The 23,242-nt window shown below is 40.5% G+C and overlaps 1 protein-coding gene across 2 annotated transcripts; it reads right to left on the bottom strand.

Annotated features, from left to right (window-relative positions):
- Positions 1-171: 171 nt before the first annotated feature.
- Positions 172-22,685, bottom strand: krit1 (KRIT1 ankyrin repeat containing). 2 transcript variants are annotated; one of them, XM_061931414.2, is made up of 17 exons: positions 22,476-22,685; positions 21,782-21,967; positions 21,524-21,680; positions 21,368-21,460; positions 17,782-17,911; positions 15,569-15,812; positions 15,388-15,503; positions 15,178-15,321; positions 14,945-15,101; positions 9,876-9,983; positions 9,623-9,779; positions 9,396-9,547; positions 3,697-3,863; positions 3,534-3,621; positions 3,263-3,469; positions 3,064-3,180; positions 172-695 (listed from the first exon to the last, which is right to left on the bottom strand). In XM_061931414.2, the coding sequence occupies exons 2-17, from the start codon at positions 21,881-21,883 to the stop codon at positions 603-605; spliced, it is 2,232 nt and encodes a 743-aa protein (XP_061787398.1). In that variant the 5' UTR covers positions 21,884-21,967; positions 22,476-22,685; the 3' UTR covers positions 172-602. The 2 variants fall into 2 exon arrangements, with proteins under 2 accessions (XP_061787398.1, XP_061787397.1); XM_061931413.2 differs by having other exon boundaries at positions 173-695; positions 21,782-21,951.
- Between the last annotated feature and the right edge of the window lie 557 nt (positions 22,686-23,242).

Genomic DNA, 23,242 nt, shown 5'->3' on the forward strand with positions numbered 1-23,242 from the left:
GCTTAAACAACGCCATCTGTGATTGGCTGCTTTCGTCTGAACTGATGTGGGGCTATATGATGTCACATCGTTTACTTTACCAAATGAACAAAACATTCAAAATAGAAAATATTCAAATACGTTTTTAACACGAAGAACTACGGTGTTGTAATTCGAACACAAATATCCTTTACCTAGTACGTGTCACTTGCTAGCGCCAGTCAAACATGTCCAACATTAAGGTAAAATAATATTAAATTACGCAATATCAAGACTAACACTTTTTCTAGTTTGAGTAAAAATGCCTGTAGTTTATGTATTAGCTTAATGGACAAAGCTAGCGGCCTTGTTTCTAAATATTAGTTAGCGAAATATATTGGTGAAAATCCATTACTTAAAGCAAATGTATTAATTATTGACCAGAGCATTCAGTTTATTAAAACAATTATTAAATAAACGTATTTACACAGACATGAAAAGTAAGGCATGATTTGTCAAAATACACAGTAATGTAAATAAAAAACAAGATATTACTACATTATTGCAGTCAGGTTTTTTTTTCAGCACAGAAATCTCTTTTTGGCAGCGCTGTCATCTTTGAATGTTCTTGCACCAACGATTCATCAGCCGTAAGCATATTTGTCTGCAGCAGCACCTTTGTCGTTGGGAGTCATCTGTCCGCTCAGCTTCATTAAAAGCTTCACAATGAGGCCCGCCTGTCAGGAATTACAAAAATAAACGTCAGTCTAAATAAGTGTTTTGTTTTGTTAATAAGTGTTTTGTTTTGTTAGTGCATCCGGAAAATATTCACAGCGCTTTTCTTTTTCCACATTTTATGTTACAGCCTTATTCCAAAATAGAATAAGTTCATTTTTGTCTTCAAAATTCAACACACAATACCCTAAAATGATGACGTAAAAAATATATATTTTCTAATTTTGCAAAGTTATTAAAAATAAGAAACTAAGAAATCCCATGGACGAAAGTATTCACAGTCTTTGCCATGAAAGTCAAAAGTGAGCTAAGAGGTATCCTGTTTCAACTGATCATCCTTCAGATGTTCCTAATGTTTAAGTGAAGTCCACCTAGGGCTGGGCGATATATCGATATACGCGATATATCGCAGGTTTGTCTCTGTGCGATATAGAAAATTACTATATCGTGATATTCGATTATAGGTTCTCACGCAGTTGCTTTTAGCTGCTTGCATTACACTACAGGCTCTCCTCGCTCTTTCCTGTGTCTCCTTCTCACAGACAGACAAGCGCACCTTCTTACACATGTCACATACTGTCACGACATACGTCACATACGTATACACCCTCGCGCAGCAAAGAGGTACCAGCATGGTTAACGTTAGCTGTGATGCTAGCGCAGCAGTAATACGAGAAAGAGAAGGTGCGAATCTGGTAACAAATGAAGGAATAATTAAGTCCCCCAAAAAACAGCAGGGGGTCCATCGTCTGGCGGTGGTTTGGCTTCAAGTGGGAATATGTCGAACAGACAACCGTAATTTGTCAAGTGTGGGGCAAAAGCGTTGCTATAAAAAGTAACATTACTGCTAATATGTAGCATCATTTGAAAAGTCACCTGCTAGAGAATGAAGAGTGCTTACTCCGCATGTCAACATCTGCGTTTGGTGCCACACGCCCACACCATCAAAATGTCGAGGCAAACATTTCCAGATCAACACTGTATGAAAAAAATAGTGATTTTTTTTAGTTGTGATTTCCTTCTCTGCATGAAAGTTTTAAAGTAGCATATATTAATGCAGTATGAAGAAGAATGTTTTAATGTAGACACATAGAATCATCATACTGCTGTGATTATATGCATCAAGTGTTCATTCAAGACTAAGGAAAAATATCGAGATATATATCGTGTAACGCGATATGGCCTTAAAATATCGCAATATTAAAAAAAGGCCATATCGCCCAGCCCGAAGTCCACCTATGGTAAATTCATGTGGTTGGACTTGATTTGGGAAAGGCGCACATCTTTCTATATACAGTACAAAAGGTCCCAAACTTAACAAAGCATGGCAGAGCACAAACCAAGCATCAAGTCGAAGGAATTGGTTGTAGACGTCTGAGACAGGATTGTCTCCAGGCAAAAATCTGGGGAAGGGTAGAGAAAAATATTTGCTGCCTTGAAGATCCCAATGAGCACAGTGGCCTCCATCATCCGTAAATGGAAGAAGTTTGAAATCACCAGGACTCTTCCTAGCGCTGGCCTGCCGTCTAAACTGAGCGATTGGGCGAGAAGGGCCCTAGTCAGGGAAGTGACCAAGAAACCAATGGTCGCTCTGTCAGAGCTACAGCGTTCCTCTGTGGAGAGAGGAGAACCTTCCAGAAGGACAACCATCTCATTATGCCAAAATGCACTTGAAAAACTCTGACAGTGAGAAACAAAAGTCTCTGGTCTGATGAGACAAGGATTGAACTCTTTGGCGTGAATGCCAGGTGTTATGTTTAGAGGAAACGAGGCACCGCTCATCACCAGGCCAATACAATTCCTACAGTGAAGCATGGTGGGGATGCTTTTCAGAAGCAGGAATTATGAATAGGAAATAGGAAATATGAATGCAGCAATGTAAAGAGACATCCTGGATGAAAACCTGCTTCAGAGCGCTCTTGAACTCAGACTGGGGCGACGGTTCATCTTTCAGCAGGAAAACGACCCTAAGCACCCAGCCGAGATATCAAAGGAATGGCTATAAGTCAACTCTGTTAAATGTCCTTGAGTAGCCCAGCCAGAGCCCAGACTTGAATCCGATTGAACATCTCTGGAGTGATCTAAAAATGGCTGTGCACTGACGCTTCCCATTCAACCCGATGGAGCTTTAGAGGTGCTGCAAAGAGGAATGGGCTAAACAACACAAAGACTTCAGGCTGTAATTGCTGCCAAAGGTGCATCAACCATGTGTAGAGTAAAAAGCGATGTCATTTCTTAGTTTCTTATTTTTGATAAATTTCAAAAAGTTCTTAAATTGTTTCACATTGGAATGTCTTACTTTCTGGATGCACTGAAATTAATTTGGTGTTGAACAGAACTGGAGAGAGAGGACGTTTTAGAGACTGTTACCTGTTTTGTGTGCACGATGAAATTCATTTTGTTCTCACCGCTGTGTATTTGGAAATACTGGTCGGCGTGTCCCAGTTGCCACATGAATGTGCCGTACTCTAAACTGATTAGAAGCGCCTGTGGGTTCACAGACGAAACAATATTGACCACCCCAAATAAAAAGTCCAAACTAACAACCTCAATTTAGATGACAAGATACCTTGGTCTCCATATTCATGAGGTGCAGGCCCTTTGTGTTGATGCCCACATAGACGCGGATGACTTTGTGGTTGCTGGCGCTGGCCTTGGTGTACACCTGACCTGTGAAGAAGGCTGCTCCGTAGGTGGGGATGTCCCAGCAGTTCTGCAGGAAGAGTCGCTGCAGGTGGTGCATCTCCTTGCTCACGCCCTCGCTGGTACTCAGTGCCTGGACGACAGATAGATTAAGGCTCAAAGCTTAAACAACAAGAGGTTTTCTAATGAAAACTTACTTTGTACTCATGGAGAATCCTGTTGGTCCAGTGGTACGCTTTGCTTTTCACCTTTAATATCGGCACAATGGACTTCAGGTTTTCCTCGCTGTTAGGAAACAGCACTTTACTAAAAAGCAGTGCTACTGTGACAGCAACAATTGTACAACTGGAGTCTCCGTACTTGAGGAAGCCCTGCTTATGTTTCTTGCTCTCGTAGTTGCCATAGATGATCTGCAGCAGGAAGCTAGCCAGCGTTATCAGTTTGCTGTCCGGCGCCGGAAAGAAGCCCTTCAGGAGGGAGTGGCGAGCCTCGTCGAAGAGGATGAGGATGGCCAGCGGATCCTCCACCTGGGACAGGAAGGTGAAATGCAGGATTCGCAGCTAGAACAGCTTCCACTCTGCTGGTGTTTCGCGCACCGGGTAGGGGCCTTCCCAAAACGGCTACCACAATATCAATTAAAGAATGACGGGGCCCCTTCCTGCTCCGTCACTGTTAAGGATAAGTGACTGCTCGCTGTCGCTGTTGCGAGAAAGCTAAGTATCGTTCTGTGTGCTTCTAAGTGTTTTACAGCTTTCTTTACTACTTCCCAAACATACTTAGTAGTCTTATTTAACTTGCAAATCACCCGATCTCTGTCTCACCGCCCCTCTCTTAGCTAGCTAGCTAGCTGCTAAGCTAACGAAGCTCGCGCGGAGAAGGCGGCGTCGGTATGAAGGAATCTGCTCCCACATGTCGCAACCACTTCCCTGAAGACAGCAAGAACTTAACTCGGTGAAAGAAATACCTTGAGTATGGCTTCCTGCTCTTCGTGCACCGTTCTCATGGATAGGTTGGCTCTGCTAAAGGGCCGTGTCCGCCAGTTAGAGCAGAGTAATCTCGTAACTTTAGACGTTGCGGACACATCTGCTAGCGTTAGCTGTAGCGAGCTAACTAGCCCAGCCTATAGCAGCCCTAAGCGGCCTATAAGCAACAGTGAACCGGTTGAGACGCATAATAGATTTAGCCCTTTAGCTAGTCCTACACCCCAGTCTATCGGGCACCACACTTTAGTCATAGGGGACTTCATCACCCGAAACATAAAGCTTAGCAAACCAGCCACAATTAAGTGTATTCCCGGGGCCAGAGCACCTGACATTGAAGCTAATCTTAGGGAGCTAACTCGCAACAGGCCAAGTAAACACATACAACAGGCTAATCGCACCACTAGCTATACGAACATAGTTGTACACGTTGGCTCAATGACACTAGAATGAGACAGTCAGAGATTACAAAGAGGAACATAGCTAGGACTTGTAATCTTGCGAGAAAAATGCCCAGGCATCGAGTACTTGTCCCTGGCCCTCTGCCAGCGAGAGGCAATGATGAGAGATATAGCAGATTAGTCTCGCTTAACAAGTGGCTGGCTAGTTTTTGTAGAGAACAGGGACCAACGTTTATTGATAATTGGCCCTCTTTCTGGGGCAAACCGGGCTTGTTGATGAGGGACAGCCTTCACCCTAACCAGGAAGGCGCCATCATCCTGTTTAGGAACATAGATTATTGTTTGAGTCACACTTGATTAACTACACTAGAGCAAGCCCAGTCACAAGCAATTATAGTGTCTATTAGTCCGGGTGAGGAGTCAGTTACGCTAGAACTAGCCAGCGCCAGGCTGGAAAATCCGTGCACACGTAGCATTTCTCCTAGAATAATACACAACTCACATAATGTTTTTTCTAAAGTGAGTCAGTGACTGTGCCAGAGGTGGACATGCATTCTACTGAGGTGGCAAATTATGACGCGTTCAGTGTATCGCAGCACCAAGCAAACAATCTGAAGATTCCCGTTATATCAATTCCTAGATATGGTCGAAATTATTCAAAGCGCACTACGCAAAATAAACGCAACATTATTAATATTACTACTACGGATAACTTTAACAAAAATTCCTCAAAACAGCCCACTACCTATAATATGGGCTTTTTAAACTAAAGATAATTGTCTCCCAAAACTTTATTAGTTAATGAGGTCATTACAGACAACAATCTTAACTTTATTGGTCTCAGCGAAACCTGGCTCAAACCGGACAATTTTTTTGCGCTGAACGAGGCATCTCCTCCTAACTATACAAATGCGCATATTGCCCGTCCCCTTAAAAGTGGTGGGGGGGGGGTCACACTAATATACAATGAAAACCTTAACCTTACCCCTAACCTAAGTAATAAATATAAATCATTTGAGGTGCTTACTATGAGGTCTGTCGCACCGCTGCCTCTCTACCTGGCTGTTATCTACTGGCCCCCTGGGCCCTATTCGGACTTTATCAGTGAATTCTCAGAGTTTGTCGCTGATCTAGTGACGCACGCCGACAATATAATTATAATGGGGGACTTTAATATCCATATGAATACCCCATCTGACCCTCCGTGCGTGGTGCTCCAGACTATAATCGATAGCTGTGGTCTTACACAAATAATGAATGAACCCACGCATCGCAACGGTAATACGATAGATCTAGTGCTTGTCAGGGGTGTCACCACCTCCAAAGTTATGATACTCCCGTATACTAAAGTAATGTCCGATCATTACCTTATAAAATTCGAAGTTCTGACTCATTGTCAACAAGCAAATAATAATAATAACTGCTTTAGCAGCCGCAACATTAATGCTGTCACAACAATGACTCTTGCTGGCCTAGTGCCTTTGATAATGGCGCCATTCCCAAATTATGTGGGCTCTATTGATAACCTCACGAACAACTTTAACGACGCCCTGTGCGACACCATTGATAGTGTAACACCGCTAAAGCTAAAAAGGCCCCTAAAAGGCGTACCCCATGGTTTACAGAAGAAACTAGAGCTCTTAAACTATGATGTAGAAAGCTGGAACGCAAATGGCTCGCGACTAAACTTGAGGTTTTTCATCAAGCATGGAGTGATAGTTTAATAACTTATAAATGCATGCTTACCTTAGCTAAAGCTAATTACTACTCAAATCTCATCCGCCCCAACAAAAACAATCCTAAATATTTGTTCAGAATGTAATGGCCACAGGGGTCCATCAATGTGTATATATATAATAAATATTGCCAGTCACAATTAACTTGTGCTCAACTGGGAAAAGAAGTGTGTGTGTGTATATATATATATGTATTTATTATGTCATCCTTTTACCTAATATTATGAACTGTTACAGGCGTATTCAATAATCATGCTAATATTAAAAATGTAACTTAATAGAATGTGGGGATATAAAAGGCATCCGGTGCTATCAGACCGGGCGGAAGCGGAAATTGACGTCACTCGCCACCTGGAGCACCTGTCAGCCACAGCGTTTTTGCTACGGAGCCACTGCATGGAAGGAATCCTAATTTTTTACCGTTTTTGTGGACTTACCATTGGCCTGTGGAGAACCGGGACGAACAGACACTTTACCAGGAGGACTTTTGAGTTGGACTGCGCGGTACCGTGAGTACGCTGCGGCTTCCAAACATTTAATCGCTTGCCCGTACGTGCATGCCGCTATGTGCATGTCACGTACATAACTTTAGGGACTTTGGGGAAATATATGTGCTGTATTAACTTTGGGGAGGTGAACTGCACTTTGGGCTGTGGGATTGAGTGTGTTGTGCAGGTGTTTGAGTTGTATTGGCGGGTTATATGGACGGGAGGGGGGAGGTGTTTGTTATGCGGGATTCACTTGTGGCATATTAAATATAAGCCTGCTTGTGTTGTGGCTAATAGTTATATATGTCTTGTGTTTATTTATTGTTTTAGTCGTTCCCAGCTGAATATCAGGGACTCCTCCCAGTAGCGCCACCCACTCGGCAGATGACTTTATGAATTTCTTTAATAAGAACATTTAACTCATTAGAAGGGAGATTAGTCTCTCTCTTTTTGATGAAATAACATTAGGGGAACTCCAAGGGCATGTAAATGGGATAAAACAAACACCATGTTTACTTGACCCACTTCCTGGGAAACATATCAAGGAACTGTTTGTAATATTAGGACCATCAGATGTAAATATTATAAACTTATCACTTTCTTCTGGCACTGTTCACCTCGCATTCAAAAAAGCGGTTATTTATCCTCTGCTCAAAAGACCTAACCTCGATCCTGACCTCATGGTAAACTACCGGCCGGTGTCCCACCTTCCGTTTATTTCGAAAATCCTCGAACAAATTGTTGTACAGCAGCTAAATGAACACCTTGCATCTAACAATCTCTGTGAGCCCTTTCAATCCGGTTTCAGGGCAAATCACTTTACGGAGACAGCCCTTGCAAAAATGACTAATGATCTATTGTTAACGATGGATGCTGATGCGTCATCCATGTTGCTGCTTCTTGATCTTAGCGCTGCTTTCGATACCGTCGATCATAATATTTTATTAGAGCGTATCAAAACACGCATTGGTATGTCAGACTTAGCCTTGTCTTGGTTTAACTCCCATCTTACTGACAGGATGCAGATGTGGGGGGTCCCCCCACATCTGCGGTCCCCTCCAAGGTTTCTCATTGTCATCCCATTGGGTTGAGTTTTGTCTTGCCCTGATGTGGGATCTGAGCAGATATATTGTTGTGGCTTGTGCAGCCCTTTGAGACACTCGTGATTTAGGGCTATATAAGTACACTTTGATTGATTGAAGGATAATCGCAGCAAATTTTCGTCCACATTGTCACTGTTTCCTGCAGCGAGCAGCACTGGTCTTATCTTAACGTACTGGTTTTATCCACAGTGGGAGAAATGTTTGAGAATTTGTTTGGATTAAATTAAATGTGTTTTGCTGTCAAAATAACTGTTAATTGGGTCCAAAACATGCATGTAATTGAATACCGAATCAAATTCTGCTAAGACCACTTATTTAGCCAGGGATGGATGCCCCTGCAAACAGTTCAAAAATGTCTTGCTAAAATGAAGAATGAAGATTCATGACAATAGTTGATTATCTTAAATGCAAATAGAGATGGGTAGCATTCACATTTGAACTGATCGTACATGAGAATCGATACCGGTACTCAACGGTTCCAAATGTTGGTATTTTTGTGTGTGTTAAAATATATTGTTTTTAATAATAAAATCACATTTTTATTGCAAACATTCAAAAATGAGCCTATTCTGATAACTGCTGTCCAGTTGTTATTTCTTGTTCAATTTTGACAGCAAATAGATGGTTGGATGGATCTCTGAGTCTCCGTTACAGTTGCAAGTCCGAGACGTTAGATGGCAGTAGTCAATAGTTAATGATGTGTTGGCCAATCAGTTCAGTCTTGCTGGATCTAATTTTGGTTGCTTCCTAAAAAGTGTTAAAAACTGTAAGTATTGAGTTAATATTACGCACCAGCTGTTTGAATGTAGCGAGCATCTTATTTGTAGTTTTCGTTAACAAATTTGGAGGTATTAAAATCGCAATGTAAAATCACTAATGCTCATCAGTAATGTGTCGATAGCAAAGCCAATGTGTATTAGCATCAAGCTGGACCATTTTTAGAAAAGTGGGGCCTTACTTTACTTGTGTTGGAGTGCTTTTTGTCACTTTCTTTGTTAGCATTTGTTATCATTATCTTGAGGTGTTTCGGCTGAGTCCGCTCTCAGTGCTGCTGAAGTGATCGCCAAGTGCCAAAGCGCGAAGATCAACAGGCCGTGACGTCACGCGCAACCAAGGTACCGTAACATAACACCGTTGGATTTAGTGGAGCGGAGTGGCTCAGCGGGTAGAGTGGCCACCCAGAAACTTGAGAGTTCCTGATTTCATTCCAGCTTCTGCCATCTTAGTCACTGCCGTTGTGTCCTTGAACAAGACACATCACCCACCTTGCTCCCAGTGCCACCTTTACGTAAATCGGTGCCCGGTAGTGCTGGCAGGATTTGGTCGGTACCCATCCCTAAATGCAAGTTACCTTCTTCTCAATCTCTAGAGGCAGGCGAACGTCCCGCCGGAGGAAGAGTTGGGGCGTCTCCCTCTGAGGGTCCAGCACCGTCAGATCCGTCACTATCTCAGTCCAGATGCGCAGGTGCTGCAGGGGCTTGTGATACGGCTTCAGCTGCAGGTCTGTGTGCATGTTTGTTATCAGCGACACAGCGATTCCGAGGCATCAAAGTTAAAAAAAAAAAAAGCGTGACTCACGGAGGTTCTCCGAGCAGATCCAGATGGTGAAGTACTGCTGAGTGTCTTGGGAAAGACGCATGCCCTCCATGATCTGCTGCACCGTGGTGTTGTTGCCGTGCTTCAGCTCCACGGAGCGATACGAGCCGTCCATGCGGTAGATGCGCACCTTCTCGTACTGTACGGCACAAACCAAAAACACTTTCAACTTTCCAGTGAACTTACTACAGAAAGCGCCCTGCTGTGGTGGGTTACAAACTCCAGTGTTACTCACAGGTTTGCTGCTGGCCTGCTGCAAAAGCTTCACCGTCTCCTCCCACTCGTTCTGTTTGTTCTCCTGGCACACTTGCATCGGCGATCGCTTCTGCTGGTCTTCAATGTGCTAATTCAATATAATGAGAGGTTACATAAGTTACAACTTCATGTACACTACCTTGATTAGAATTTATCCTCACTGTTTGGACATACAAAAAAAAAACAAAGCTCTTATTAAGATGGACAGTTGGGAATACCATCAGCAGAAACGTTGCAGGTAACTCCTAATTAGGGTTTTCATGATACCAACATTTCTGTAGTCGATATCGATACTTATGAACTTCCACGATCTTAGATACAATAAAGAAAAAAACTGAACTCATGTACTTTTAAATTCACTACTTAGTTAAAACTAGGGATGATGTTGGAAAACCGGTTGTCCCGATTGTTCGATAAGAAAAAAAACGATTCCATGGATTCGAATCCCTTTTTGAGAAACGGTTCCCGTTATCGAAGCCATATAGTAAAGAAAAATATTTGGTTCTTTATTGGAATCCCTGGGAACGAATCCCAAAGTCACAGGAATGACGTAGCTCAGTCATTCGGCGGCAGATACAGAAGCAGCAACAACAACGGACCGGAAAAAACGCTCCAAGGCATGGCTTGACTTTACTAAGAAATACGACGAGGAAACCGCTATCTGCAATTATTGCCAGGCTTCGCTTTCCTGTAAGGGGAGCAGTACAACAAACATGTTGAAACATGTTCAGGCCGTACATAACCTGAAGGTTAGAGAAACGTGTTGTGTCTTCGACACATGGAGAAGCAGCGACAGAGAAGACAAAGCACGCCCCTCTTCCTCTGCTTCAACCTGCAGTCCCAGTGATAGTGCCGGTCAGTAACTAACGTTAACTGTTGCCGGTTAATTTCCATATCTGCTCACTTGTAGCCTTTAGGCTAAAATAACATTACCTCTTATGTCAACCAGGACTGCAGTAATGTTAGCTAGACTAACGTTACCTAAGCATAGTCAGTGGCTAACGGTAATGTTAACGTTAGCCTTTTTGTTTGTGTCTGATAACGTAAACGGTATCTTGTAGCCTACACCACTTCAGGGTTTGCAGGTCTGTCTAATAAACTAGTGCTTGCAAAATGTGAATTAAGATAATGTTAATGTTATCCTATTTCAGATGATGACATTCATGACAGCCATAGTGACCGGGGCAGTGTTTGCTCTGTTTTATTTTTTTCTTAAAAAAATAAAAGTGAGCTTTTGTTAAACCAAGTATTGTTTTTTATTTCCATATACAACAACCTATCTGGATTCGATAAGATAATCGATAAGGAATCGGTTCGAAAAGAGGATTCGATAATGGCATCGAAATCGATAATTTCTTAACAAACATCATCCCTAGTTAAAACTGTTTAAAGGTGACAAGAGTTTAAGATCACTGTGCTACATCTTTTTGCACAGAATTCAAACTGCACTATCAGCTGCCAAAAGGTTACAATACGGTACATTAAAAAAGAACAGTGGCTTATAGCCTCACACTGTAGAAAAATAAACAATACTGTGCTTATAAATATGATCATAAATAAGTCAACTATTTTACATTCTAAAAAACAGCCGTGGCGTGGAGCTTTCAAGTATATTAAACAAAACATATTGTTCTTAGTATTCTTTCAATATAGCGGTAGTGTGACGTCAATATATAATTTGTAATGAAAAAAAGGCTAATAATAAGGCTAACACATATTTATAGACAAATGTGTGTATTTGTTATTACTATCAACAGTTCTGTCTTTTTTCATTACGCCTTTCATTTTTGTCTTTTTGCTCTATTTTTCCATTTGTTTTTTTATTTATACAATGTGCAACTGGCTCATTAAAAAATATTCTGCTTTCTTGGTTAAATAAATAAACAGTGGTGTTTATAGTGTTTCTAAACAACAAGAGTGTCTCTAAGTTGAGTTTTCTTAGCACTTATAGATTGATATAAAGGTTGGTTTGCACGTTTCTGTAGGTTTTCTCCACGCTATGGTAATGCACAATCCCTGGACGTGTAGTGGCGGAACTCAGCTTTCACTTATGCAAGGAATGCTTCCGTGACCGCTTGTGTTTGATTACCGAATAAATGCATGACGCAAGGTACACCTCTCTCTCTCTCTCTCTCTCACTTTTAATATGTCCCTTTACTCACCAAATGGAGCGACAAAATCTCTAAAGACAATTTCTGCTAAATCTTATTCTTTGGCAAACAAGGCACGTATGAGGTGTGTTGTTAAGTGGAGTTCTGCCACACTTTCATTCTCATTTTATGAGCATAGGTGTGATTGGCAATGTATAATATACTAGGGCAGGACGATTATGGCAAAAATAATAATCACGATTATTTCGGTTGATATTGTAATTATGATTAATAACACGAATATTCATTAATTAAAAAACATGAGTATTGTACCACCAAACCTCAACTTTAATTATAGTTTAAAAGAAGAACTGATATAAATTAGTAACAAATAAGCCACAATAAGTAAAATAATATCAGTAATAACAATAAATATAAATAAAAGTAGCAATGTAAAAAACAAATAAGTTTTTCCAGTTAAAACATTTTTTTATCATTTCGTTTACCTTTTACTCTCATTTTTCTACCAATAGACTGTGTGCTTCTTGTGTCATAAATGACATTCAATAAAATTGGCCCTTGCGTGTGAATGTGAGTGTGAATGTTGTCTGTCTATCTGTGTTGGCCGTGCGATGAGGTGGCGACTTGTCCGAATGCACCTGGTATAGGCTCCAGCACCCCCCGAGACCCCGAAAGGGAAAAGCGGTAGAAAATGGATGGATGGAAAATGTTGGTTAATTAACTGCAAAAGTACTCACATTTTTGATGCAATACATCGTTCAACAATTTTACCAGTATTTTAGGTCAAAGCATAATAATTTGATGAATGATAAAGTGTTTTAAATACATTATGCTTGTGTAAATTACTTTTTAAAACATCTTTAATTGTGTGTTATTCTGCACCGTTTTTCATCTATTTATTCTTCTTATTCCTCTTCCGCTCCGTTTTTTTGTCATCTGTAACTCCCAATCATCCAATTGATCCTGTTCGAGTGTCAAAATATTCAGCGCTTTAAGGACATGCGGGCTCTTTCAACAAACTTTCCCCAAAAATACGTCTAACTTGGCTGCACTATTCAGCCACGAGAAAAATCCTGTTTAACCAGGTGCTTCCTCAGATTGGAAGTATTCCCGCCACTTGCCTTGATTTTTACGTCAAAAATACTGCGGCGAGCGTAATCAGCATCACATTTGGAAAAGACGAGCCACACTTGAGAGCATTTTCTATTTGGCATGGTTGGGTTTTTGTCATGAAACATTGATGGGTTGCACGATTACTAAAAGCATGTTCGCTTCGAAATGTCTGCTCAAGTGCTAGCAAGTACTCGCCACTCGCAAGTGCTAATTTAAACAGATGTGACGTCACGCCAACCCAGGCATCGAAACATGGCACCGCTGGATCTTTGTGAATCGGTGCCCGGTAGTACCAGCTGGTTTTGGTGGGTGCCAAAAAAGTACCAGATCCGTTGCCCACCCCTAGTGACAAAGCATGATCGTAATGTAAGACATTTTAATTTTGCAAATGCAGTTCAACCGGATGTATAGCGTAGCGCTTTTATTTTGAAGCCGGAAAAGTGTGTGATTTGTTTGAGAAAGTGTCTTGACATTTTTGGTGTTTGCAATACAAAAGTCTCCTTTTGACCTCCTGCCGACCGTCTTTCATTTCTGTTAAACTTTTATGTCATCTTACTTACTAAAACAGTCACATTAACAATCTAAACGTTATGTCATCACTGCACCTTAACCGTAATCTGAAGACGGAAGTGAAGCACCACCCACCTGAACGACGCAAGCAGCCGGCGTTTGCTGCAGGGATGTTGCCTCTTCTCACAGCAAAAAAGTCCTTTCTTGTCGGGAGAACAACATGCCATGGCTTTAAACCTGATATTTCGATAAGGTAGACGACTTTCCTGTGTCCAATTCTGCTCGTTTGTGGCTCATGAATAACAAGTAAACTGCAGCCAAGTTCCCCCGCTACGGCACTCCCCGAGGGTCAAAATGGACACGTGTGCGTTAATCGCCCGTTAAAAAAATTAGTGCCGTTATTGAAATTCATAGTTAATGCGTTACCGCGTTAATCACAAATCAGTATGAGGGACTTTTTTCTCATGTTTCGAGCAAACCGCAGAGGATTGTTAGCCTGTCATTAATGTGTCCCCGAAAACTGAACACAGGCGAAAAAAAAATTTAAAAATAGTTGAGTCAGGAAGAAAGTGAAAAATAAGATCGATATGCGCAGTGACTTAGGGAAATTTGTGCTGCACTTTGTTTGAAAAGATAGTCGCTACAATAATATGTAAAACTTTAGAAGAGGTGGGTAACTGATTAACCCCAAGGTAAAATAATTGCAACTTATAACAAAATGTGTATACGGGCTCATATAAGTCAGAAAATCAGTTTTCATCAAAAGACTATGACTAAATTAAAAACTGCTGTCAAAATCAACACTGGTATAAAGTGTGATAAAAAGCCGAGTTACAGTGCATACCGGCGACAAAATACATTCAATCCCATTGAATTGTGTTTAAGGGTGAGGGCGATTGTGGCGCTCTGCCCCAAATAAATGAACGACCACGAAATACTGGACATTTTTGAACATTAAGGATAAGTAACCAACCACATGAATTGTAATCTAATAAATGATAAATGATAAATGGGTTGTACTTGTATAGCGCTTTTCTACCTTCAAGGTACTCAAAGCGCTTTGACACTACTTCCACATTTACCCATTCACACACACATTCACACACTGATGGAGGGAGCTGCCATGCAAGGCGCTAACCAGCACCCATCAGGAGCAAGGGTGAAGTGTCTTGCTCAGGACACAACGGACATGACGAGGTTGGTACTAGGTGGGGATTGAACCAGGGACCCTCGGGTCGCGCACGGCCACTCTTCCACTGCGCCACGCCGTCCCTATCTAACATAATCTAACATAACAAAATATCACATTTCCTACCCGATCAATCTCAGGGTGTTGCAGCAAGAGTTGCACAATCTCAGCATGCCCTCCCCTGGCAGCAAAGTGCAGAGGGGAGCTGAGCTGTCCATTCAGCAGGTTTGGATTGCATTTGCCTTTGTCCAGCAACAGCTTGGTCGCCTCAACTTTGCCGTGCCTAAACAGGGGAACGCTCCAAAAGTGTCAACACAAAATTTAGTGAGTTTTTAGGAAAGGCTTTTGTCAGGTCTCACCAGCAGGCATAGTGGACAGGGGCCCAGTGGTCGCTGTCCAGCTGCTTGACTGAGAAGCCGCTGTCTAAAAGCTTGGAGAGGAGCTCTGTGTCTCCCTCGCAAGCACTGCGGTGGAGTGGGAAGTCTTCCACCCACTGACGCTCCCTGTGAAGACACAGGAACATGGGTAAAGACACTCTTCTGTTGAAAAATGTTGTCAAGAGTCCTCACTTGTCTTCTGCTGTGCAGTTGGCGCCATGTTGCCACTTTTCCCTGGTCGGGATCTGGATTTTGGAGTAGTCTGGTGCTCCGAGCCCAAAATATGGGTTGATGATAACTTTGTCTACCTGCAGACATACCATTTGTATAGTAAGTGGCTTCTGGGAGTAGACGTGGCTCAACCTCGTCTCACCCGGTTAGTGTACTGCAGATCAGAGCCATAAAGGGGATTCAGGACGCACATGTCCGCCTTCTCGAGGGACATCATCCTGCTCTTGATCTCCAGTGCCGTGTAGCCCATGTATAAGCCTTCATCGCTGAGTTTGCCCTCGCTGCCGTACGCCGGGTTGCTGACGTTGGTCTTCACCCGCTCCACGGGTGCTGGTCGGAACAGGGCAGGGATAGCGTGTGGCACGCTGTGCTGCTCAGCTAACCACCTGTAGAAGGATCAGAATTAAGGCAAGATATGTTGGATAACAGTCAAAAGTAATGACAACATTTTAAATACACCACTAAAATAATCAAAATAATTCAAGACAATTGATTTAGGCCCAAGTAGTTTTATGGCCAAACAATTGTGCTGTGTACCCGGTATATATAATTTTGGAGCAACACAAAAGAATTAATCCCTCTATTATTATTCAAAAATTCCACTTTTAGGGTGTACTAGAAAATCCCAGTGTGGTACCCAGGAAGTTTCCACTGAATTTGATGTAGGATTTGAAATTAACTGCCCCTTTGAAATAGGCACATTTGATTAATATGTCCTCCGATTTATGAGCAACATAAAACAATAATCCCCTTATTATCATTCAACCATTCCACTTCTAGGATGTATAGTACCGGATAATCCCAGGAAGGATGGAGTATTTCCAATTTTAGCGTGACATTCAAAAAAATACTTTATTATTGAACAATTCCACTTCTGGGATCTACTGGACAATCACATGGTGGTAGTCAGGAAGTTTTCACTGATTTTGATAGAAGATTTTAGAATAAGAGCTCTTCTGAAATTCCCAAATGTGATTATTTTAAACAATTTTGGAGCAACACAAAAAAATGAATCCCTCTATTACTACTATTCAAAAATTCCACTTTTAGGGTGTACTAGATGGATGGATGGATAGAAAATCCCAGGGTGGTACCCAGGAAGTTTCCACTGAATTTGATGTAGGATTTGAAAATAACTGCCCCTTTGAAATACGCATGATTTATGAGCAACATAAAACAATAATCCCCTTATCATTCAACCATTCCACTTCTAGGATGTATAGTACCGGATAATCCCAGGATGGCGCCCAGGAACTATGGAGTATTTTAAAATAAAATTTTAAATCCGCATAAGCAACTTATTTCATTAACTATCAGTACTTTTCCATGCACAACAATTAGTCTGATTTCTCAAATTATTTGGTTTCTTCTATTTTCACAGCTACATGTGAAGTCCCTGTTTCCATGCTCTCTCTAAAGCGACTGTGGGGCACTGTGTGCGTCTTAAACACTAGGGAGGATTGTGGTCGTTTCAGCTTGTTTAGCTATGTGGTAATGGAAATTTACACATAGCTTAACAAAAAAACTAATTTCTGGAATTCTACATGGAAGAGCAAGTAGCTTTCAAGTTTAGGATTTAACCGATAACTGATTTACATGGCGATGGTATTGTTTTAATTGTTGTATTTGGACTACACACAAGTATAAACAACAATGTTGCTGTGGATGATCTGAATTAATTAAGATGCTGTCTTGAAGTTATGTGAATTAAAACTATTAATTATTGTCTACTATGTAATAATTTCAAGTTTTAGTGTCAAGATGAGGCTGTTTCAGTTTTTCTCCACCAGTATGTCCTCCGGCCGGGATGTGATGGCATCATGTCACGTATTTAGTGTCTTCTTTGAGAACATCCTGACATTTATTAAATGGGTAGGTTTTTGAATTATATGTTTAAAAATATGACTTATTTCAGTTTTTTTGTATTTACTTTGTATGCTATTTGGTGTAAACAGTTACCTCCCGCCTGCCCACTGGCTTGTTATTTTTTGCTTGTGAATATTTACCAGTATTGTGAATATTGTGAAATGTAGCAAAAAACAGTGTGTCTGTCCTCCTCGGAGACTGGATCAGTGATAGCACCTACATGCCAGAGAAAACTGGTTTCAAATAACTTATCTAGGTGTTTTCATACGCCGAAAACAATCAGATTAAGATGTTTTCATAGGATTAAGAAATATTTGAGAAATCAGACTAATTTAGTGCATGGAAATGTACTGTATGATTTAAGAGTGGCAATAAAACTAAACTGTTACCATTGAATCCTTCCACCTCTGTCAGGTACAAAGACATCACAGGGTGTCATACAGGAAGTATTAATTCACGGGTAAACATGCGTTTTTAATCCATCCTCACTTGTCTAAGGCCAGGAGCATCCTGGAGGTGATAGAGCAGAAGTGGACGCTGGTTTCGCTGCACACCCTCATGATGTCCTGCAGGCAGTAGAAGCTTGGGCTGTTAGCGTTGTGGATGGGTTTGCTGTTATCTGTAAAAAAAATTATAATAATTATAAAATGAGAAAAAATATTGAAACAAATGCTCTGAGAGAGGTACTGCAGGGTGGTTGCAATTTTTTGGGTTGATTGACCTTTTTTTAAATATATTTAATTGTTCCACAAATTTAAATGTCTTTATAATAGGGCTGGGACGGTTTGTCGACATCATTGATGATGTAAATACGTTGACGTCATGTACCTTGAGTCGAGAAAGGTGGCTGTGCACGGAGAAAAAGATACCACTGTGTTCCAATCAATCAGCTATTGATCATTATTGGCCAATTTCTGTCAATGCCTTACAATACTGATCACAAAAAATTATCAGCTACTGCTAACTGTTTCAGTATGTCCATACTCAATGCAGAGCATTGAGTATGGACATACTATATATATATATATATACATACTATATATATATATATATATATATATATATATACTATATATATATATATATATACTATATATATATATATATATATATATATATATATATATATATTTAATCAAAATTGCAGCAAAATAAACTACATTTCTTGTATTCTTGCTTTACATTAGGAGCACTTGCATTTAGAGAGGTGCTACAGTATACTTCCATGTTTAGATAGCAGTTTCACACAATAACATAAAATGTGGATTGTTGCGATCATGCTTTGATTGTCAAAAATGTTAGGTGATATTTTTTTTCAACATGATTAAATGTTTCTAATATTCTGTACTTTACAAGTTGCACAAGCTAGTAGTAGTAGTTTATTTTGGACATGTTAAAAACAAATCAAAATAAAAAATAATGGAAAAAAGGAAATAATCTTGATAACATTATAGTAAGGTTAGGTTTTTTTCATATCATATTATGTCAGACCCACTCGACATCCATTGCTTTCGGTCTCCCCTAGAGGGGGGGGGTTACCCACAAATGCGGTCCTCTCCAAGGTTTCTCATAGTCATTCACATCGACGTCCCACTGGGGTGAGTTTTTCCTTGCGCTTATGTGGGCTCTGTACCGAGGATGTCGTTGTGGCTTGTGCAGACCTTTGAGACACTTGTGATTTAGGGCTATATAAATAAACATTGATTGATTGATATTCAAAAAGGAATGGGAAGAAGTGAAACATATTTACTCCCAACCCTTATTTATAAATCAAATCACTAGCTTTCTTATCATTATTATTGTGTACAATGATACATTTACCGGTCTTAATAACATATTATCAATAATCCTTTACCAACTTTATACTTTATTTTGCTTTAAATGTAATTTGTACTGTTTGTAGTTCCACAAGATCTTTAAATTTCAATAGTTTTAAATGCAAGAAACATTTATTTGTGTGATCCCTTCATCCTGCCTTATAAATGACCTTTATTGATTTCTTCTGCAGGGTGATGAATGGATATAGTGTGCTTATGTAATTATTGCCCCAAACTTCTGAAAAGTAGTGCAAGTTAATGGGATTCATATCTCTGCATGACAATGTTCTAACCTTCTCTACCTATTTATTAATAAAATGTAATACTCAGCCGATTAAACATTTTGCAAATGCGGACTATCAATCAGAACAGGTTATGAAAGAATATACTGTAGCGATGGTAATATTGTGTAGTCAACTGTAATTACACAATGTGGGCTGCAGAGGGCAGTGGCAGGCATGCCTACAGTATTAAAACGAGCCATATGTAAGAATTGCATGTCATTAAATGGCCCTGATATATCAATCATGTTCTTTCCGAATACCTCTATAACAGTAGTTCAGCTGGGATATGCTCATTTCAAAATTAGATTTACAGCCCCGAAATCTTGTTATTGTTTTCATTTCGAGGCCCCGCCCTCCAAAGTTTACCCAATTAGAATGTCTGTGAGTGTGTTACATCCAGGTTGCCGGTTAGGCACCGCCATCTGCGTCGAGCTACTGCCACTGCTAAAGTTACCGTACTAAACATGTCAGACCTTAGTAAATCTAAAAGGCGTTGTTACGATTCTCAATTTATTCATGACAAAGCCAGGAACAAAACGAGGATTTGTATCAGGGATGCCTTTGAAAGATGGAGATGATTGAAGGCAGAGAAGATTTTTTCATCTGACGCCAAACTTGCTAATTTCCTCCTTGATAGGTAAGTAAGGCATTTACGTTTTCTTTTTATGGAGTGGAATATTCAAAATGGCCAACTGAATTTGTGGGATTTTGTGATGTTTAGACGGTATTTTCACATACTTTGCGGATTGTAAATACAATTGGATATTGTTTATTGAATACAATAAAACACAATTAAGCATATTAAGTCAACTTGTTTTTCCACCATACTGGAACTAGCGTCTCTTTGTGCCTTTTTTGCCATCTTGGGGGATGTCAAAGTCGACCAGCCTCTCGGTCCAGGCCACATGTGTCTACTACCAGGTGAGCGATGCATGAGTTATAATCTAGAATTTACTTTTAGCAAGTCTGAGACAAAGCAAAAGCAGCCGCCGGCTCAGTGTGTCAACAGCAGCAGCGTAAACTAGCATTAGCTCACTGCTATCCATGTGCCACTAAAATAGGCTGTCTGCGTTAGCGCTTATAATAACAATATCACTCATATTTTGTCAATATTCAGGTCATGACATGTAAATGGAATATTGTTGGCGGTTTCTGGATGTTTTATGGGACAACCCTTAATCTGTTGTCTCAATTGTTAGCTATTTCTTTACAATTTCGAATGCATAAAAAAAGACAAGCATAAAGTAATGTGTTCTTGTCTTACATAAGGATTGTGAATGATAAACTGCACATCTCTTTCCAATTTTTGCATATTTCCAGTATGACTGATCTGATGATATGGTCAGAGTGCAGAAGCGCTCCCATCCTGACGTCATCCGACCTCGATTCTACAGAAATTGCCGAAGATATTTAGAGCAAAATATTCAAAAATCGCCGACAGAATTTGTGGCATTTTGTGATGTTTGGACTGTACTTTCACATACCTTGCGGATTGTAAATACACTTGGATATGGTATAATATACCGCTTGTCTTTTACCGTGAAACACAATTAAGCATAAAAAGTCAACTTATTTTTTCATTCTACTGCTACTGCTACAATCATAATTTGGACAAGATATACTGTTTCATCAGTTTGGGGGTCCTTGGCCTGGAGAATGTTGAAGACCCTTCGTCTCGTCCAGGGGTCCCCAAACTACAGCCCAAGCGTCCAAAATCCGGCCCGCAGGAAGTCCCAAGTTAAAAAAAATAAAAAAACGTGTTTTTTTTTGTTGTTAAATTATAATTTTTTTTAAATCTGTCCTTTCTAATCCATTTTCTACCGCTTGTTACTCTCGGTGTCTCCTAGCCGCTCAGGCAAATCATGTTGTCTAAAAATGCATTTTCCCATCGATAGCCAAATTTATTTAACCCAATGCAGCCCCCCAGTAAAAAAGTTATGGGACCCCTGGTCTAGTCTGTATGAAAGTATTCACCTTTAACATTGACTGGCACCACAAACAGCGACACCTCTTTGACTTTATTGTCGCCATCCAAGGGAAATTTCTGCATGTGAACTACACGTTTACCTAAACAAGAAGGAGAATTAAATTGGCTAAATAATGTGCCATTCATGTTTTTAATGTACTCACCAATGAAGCTTTGGTTGTTAGATAATGGCTTGATGGTTTCAGCAACATAATCTACAATGGATTTGGATTTGTCCCCTGCTGCTTGGATCTTTGTCGTCAGGAGGACTTTCTTCCTTTTCTTTTCCTTCCCCTCCAAGGGCATTTCACTCAGAAGAATCTTGACGTGGTAAACACACATGCATTTCTTGACAATTTCCTGGATTGTTGTAGCACATTCCCCTCCCCTAACAACCATTAAACACTGAGTTGCATGCATACCTCATAGGCTTTGGCTCGGTACTCCTTCGAGCTCAGGCTGACCTGACTCTTGGGCCGTAGGACAGCCACAAACACGTCCTCCAGGCTGTCCTCGTTGCCCATGGCGACGGCTCTCACTCAGTCCATACAAAAGCTCCCACACAAGGGCCAGATGCTTTGGAGAGGCATGCCTGAGACGTGACAGGACTGAACTACTGAATTATACAGTATACATATGTGCATTGTTTTTAATGTTTTGGTTGCCACATAACTTGAGCAAAAAAATAGGAATACTGTACTTTTTAATTAGGATGCAGTACAGGTCGTCACCACTGCGTGCAAACTCAAATCACAATAATAAAGACACTACGACATAAATACTTATCTGAGAGCTGGTAGTTTGGTCAACTTGATTTAACGTAGGAGATAAAAATAGCGGTAAATTAACTTGAGGTTAGCTTAACTTCAGTAGGAAGCAGCTGCATTCTACTTAGCGAATTCATGATGGTCACGCCCCGGAAACTGAAACCCTCTGTTATTCCAATATGTAGTTATAAAAGTACACTGACCGTGCTTCAAATTAACTAGTGAGTACAACATGAAATTATTTGAGCCATGTTTATATACTTTAACAACTTAAATAGCACAATAATGCGGTCCTAGCTTAGAATGCTACATCTTGACATCGCCCGCTTGGCCAAGTCCTCAAACTCACCAAAAAGGCGACGTGAATAATCTCCACGCTCCCTTTAACGTCTACTTTTCAGAATACGCTGTCCTCTTCTGGGGTGACAGTGTCCGTCCTCGCAGGGTCTAGGTAGACTTCCACGGCGGTTATTTGAGTTTAAATTGCCGCAGGCCTGAGTTATGTCCACCGGCGAATAATATAAGAGTCGCGATACGTTCAAATGCAGCAGAGCCCGTAGGACAACGGACTACTCTTATTAGTGAGGCGATGGAGCAGGGATATTCAACTGGTGGCTCGAAAACCAAAAGTAGCACGTAAATAAGATCAAAGCTAACATTAAGCTTAGTCTAAAACTTTGGGGAGAATAACATTTTTCTGTCACATTTTGATTTCAGTTTTTGCAACTGATCCCTAAAAACAGCAGAGCTTGCCTGACTTATAGATGATCTTTGACAAGTGTAATAACCATACTGCATTTCTGACTTTATTTATGACCCTTTAAGGCACCGGTGTCAAACTCAAGGCCTGGGGCCAGATCTGACTTTATTTTATATGGCCCTAACGCACGCAAACAATATGCATCAATAAAGTATAGAGATGGCCGATAATATCGGCCTGCCGATTTTATCGGCCGATAAATGCTTTAAAAAATGTAATATCGGAAATTATCGGTATCGGTTTGTTTTTTTATCGATATCGGGTTTTTTTATTTTAATTTTTAATTTTTAATTAAATCAACATAAAAAACACAAGATACACTTACAATTAGTGCACCAACCCAAAAAACCTCCCTC

Source organism: Nerophis lumbriciformis, linkage group LG37 (assembly GCF_033978685.3).
Source record: "Nerophis lumbriciformis linkage group LG37, RoL_Nlum_v2.1, whole genome shotgun sequence".
NCBI classification, from domain to species: Eukaryota; Metazoa; Chordata; class Actinopteri; order Syngnathiformes; family Syngnathidae; genus Nerophis; species Nerophis lumbriciformis.

What these genes read in the sequence shown, in the direction of transcription:
- krit1 (XM_061931414.2), bottom strand. Translation starts at nt 21,883, where the DNA reads ATGGGCAACGAGGACAGCCTGGAGGACGTGTTTGTGGCTGTCCTACGG. An exon ending in GGTGCCAGTCAATGTTAAAG is followed by an intron (nt 17,912 to 21,367) that starts GTGAATACTTTC and finishes TTTTTTTTACAG; the next exon opens with ATAACAGCAAACCCATCCAC. An exon ending in GATCTGCTCGGAGAACCTCC is followed by an intron (nt 9,548 to 9,622) that starts GTGAGTCACGCT and finishes ACATGCACACAG; the next exon opens with ACCTGCAGCTGAAGCCGTAT.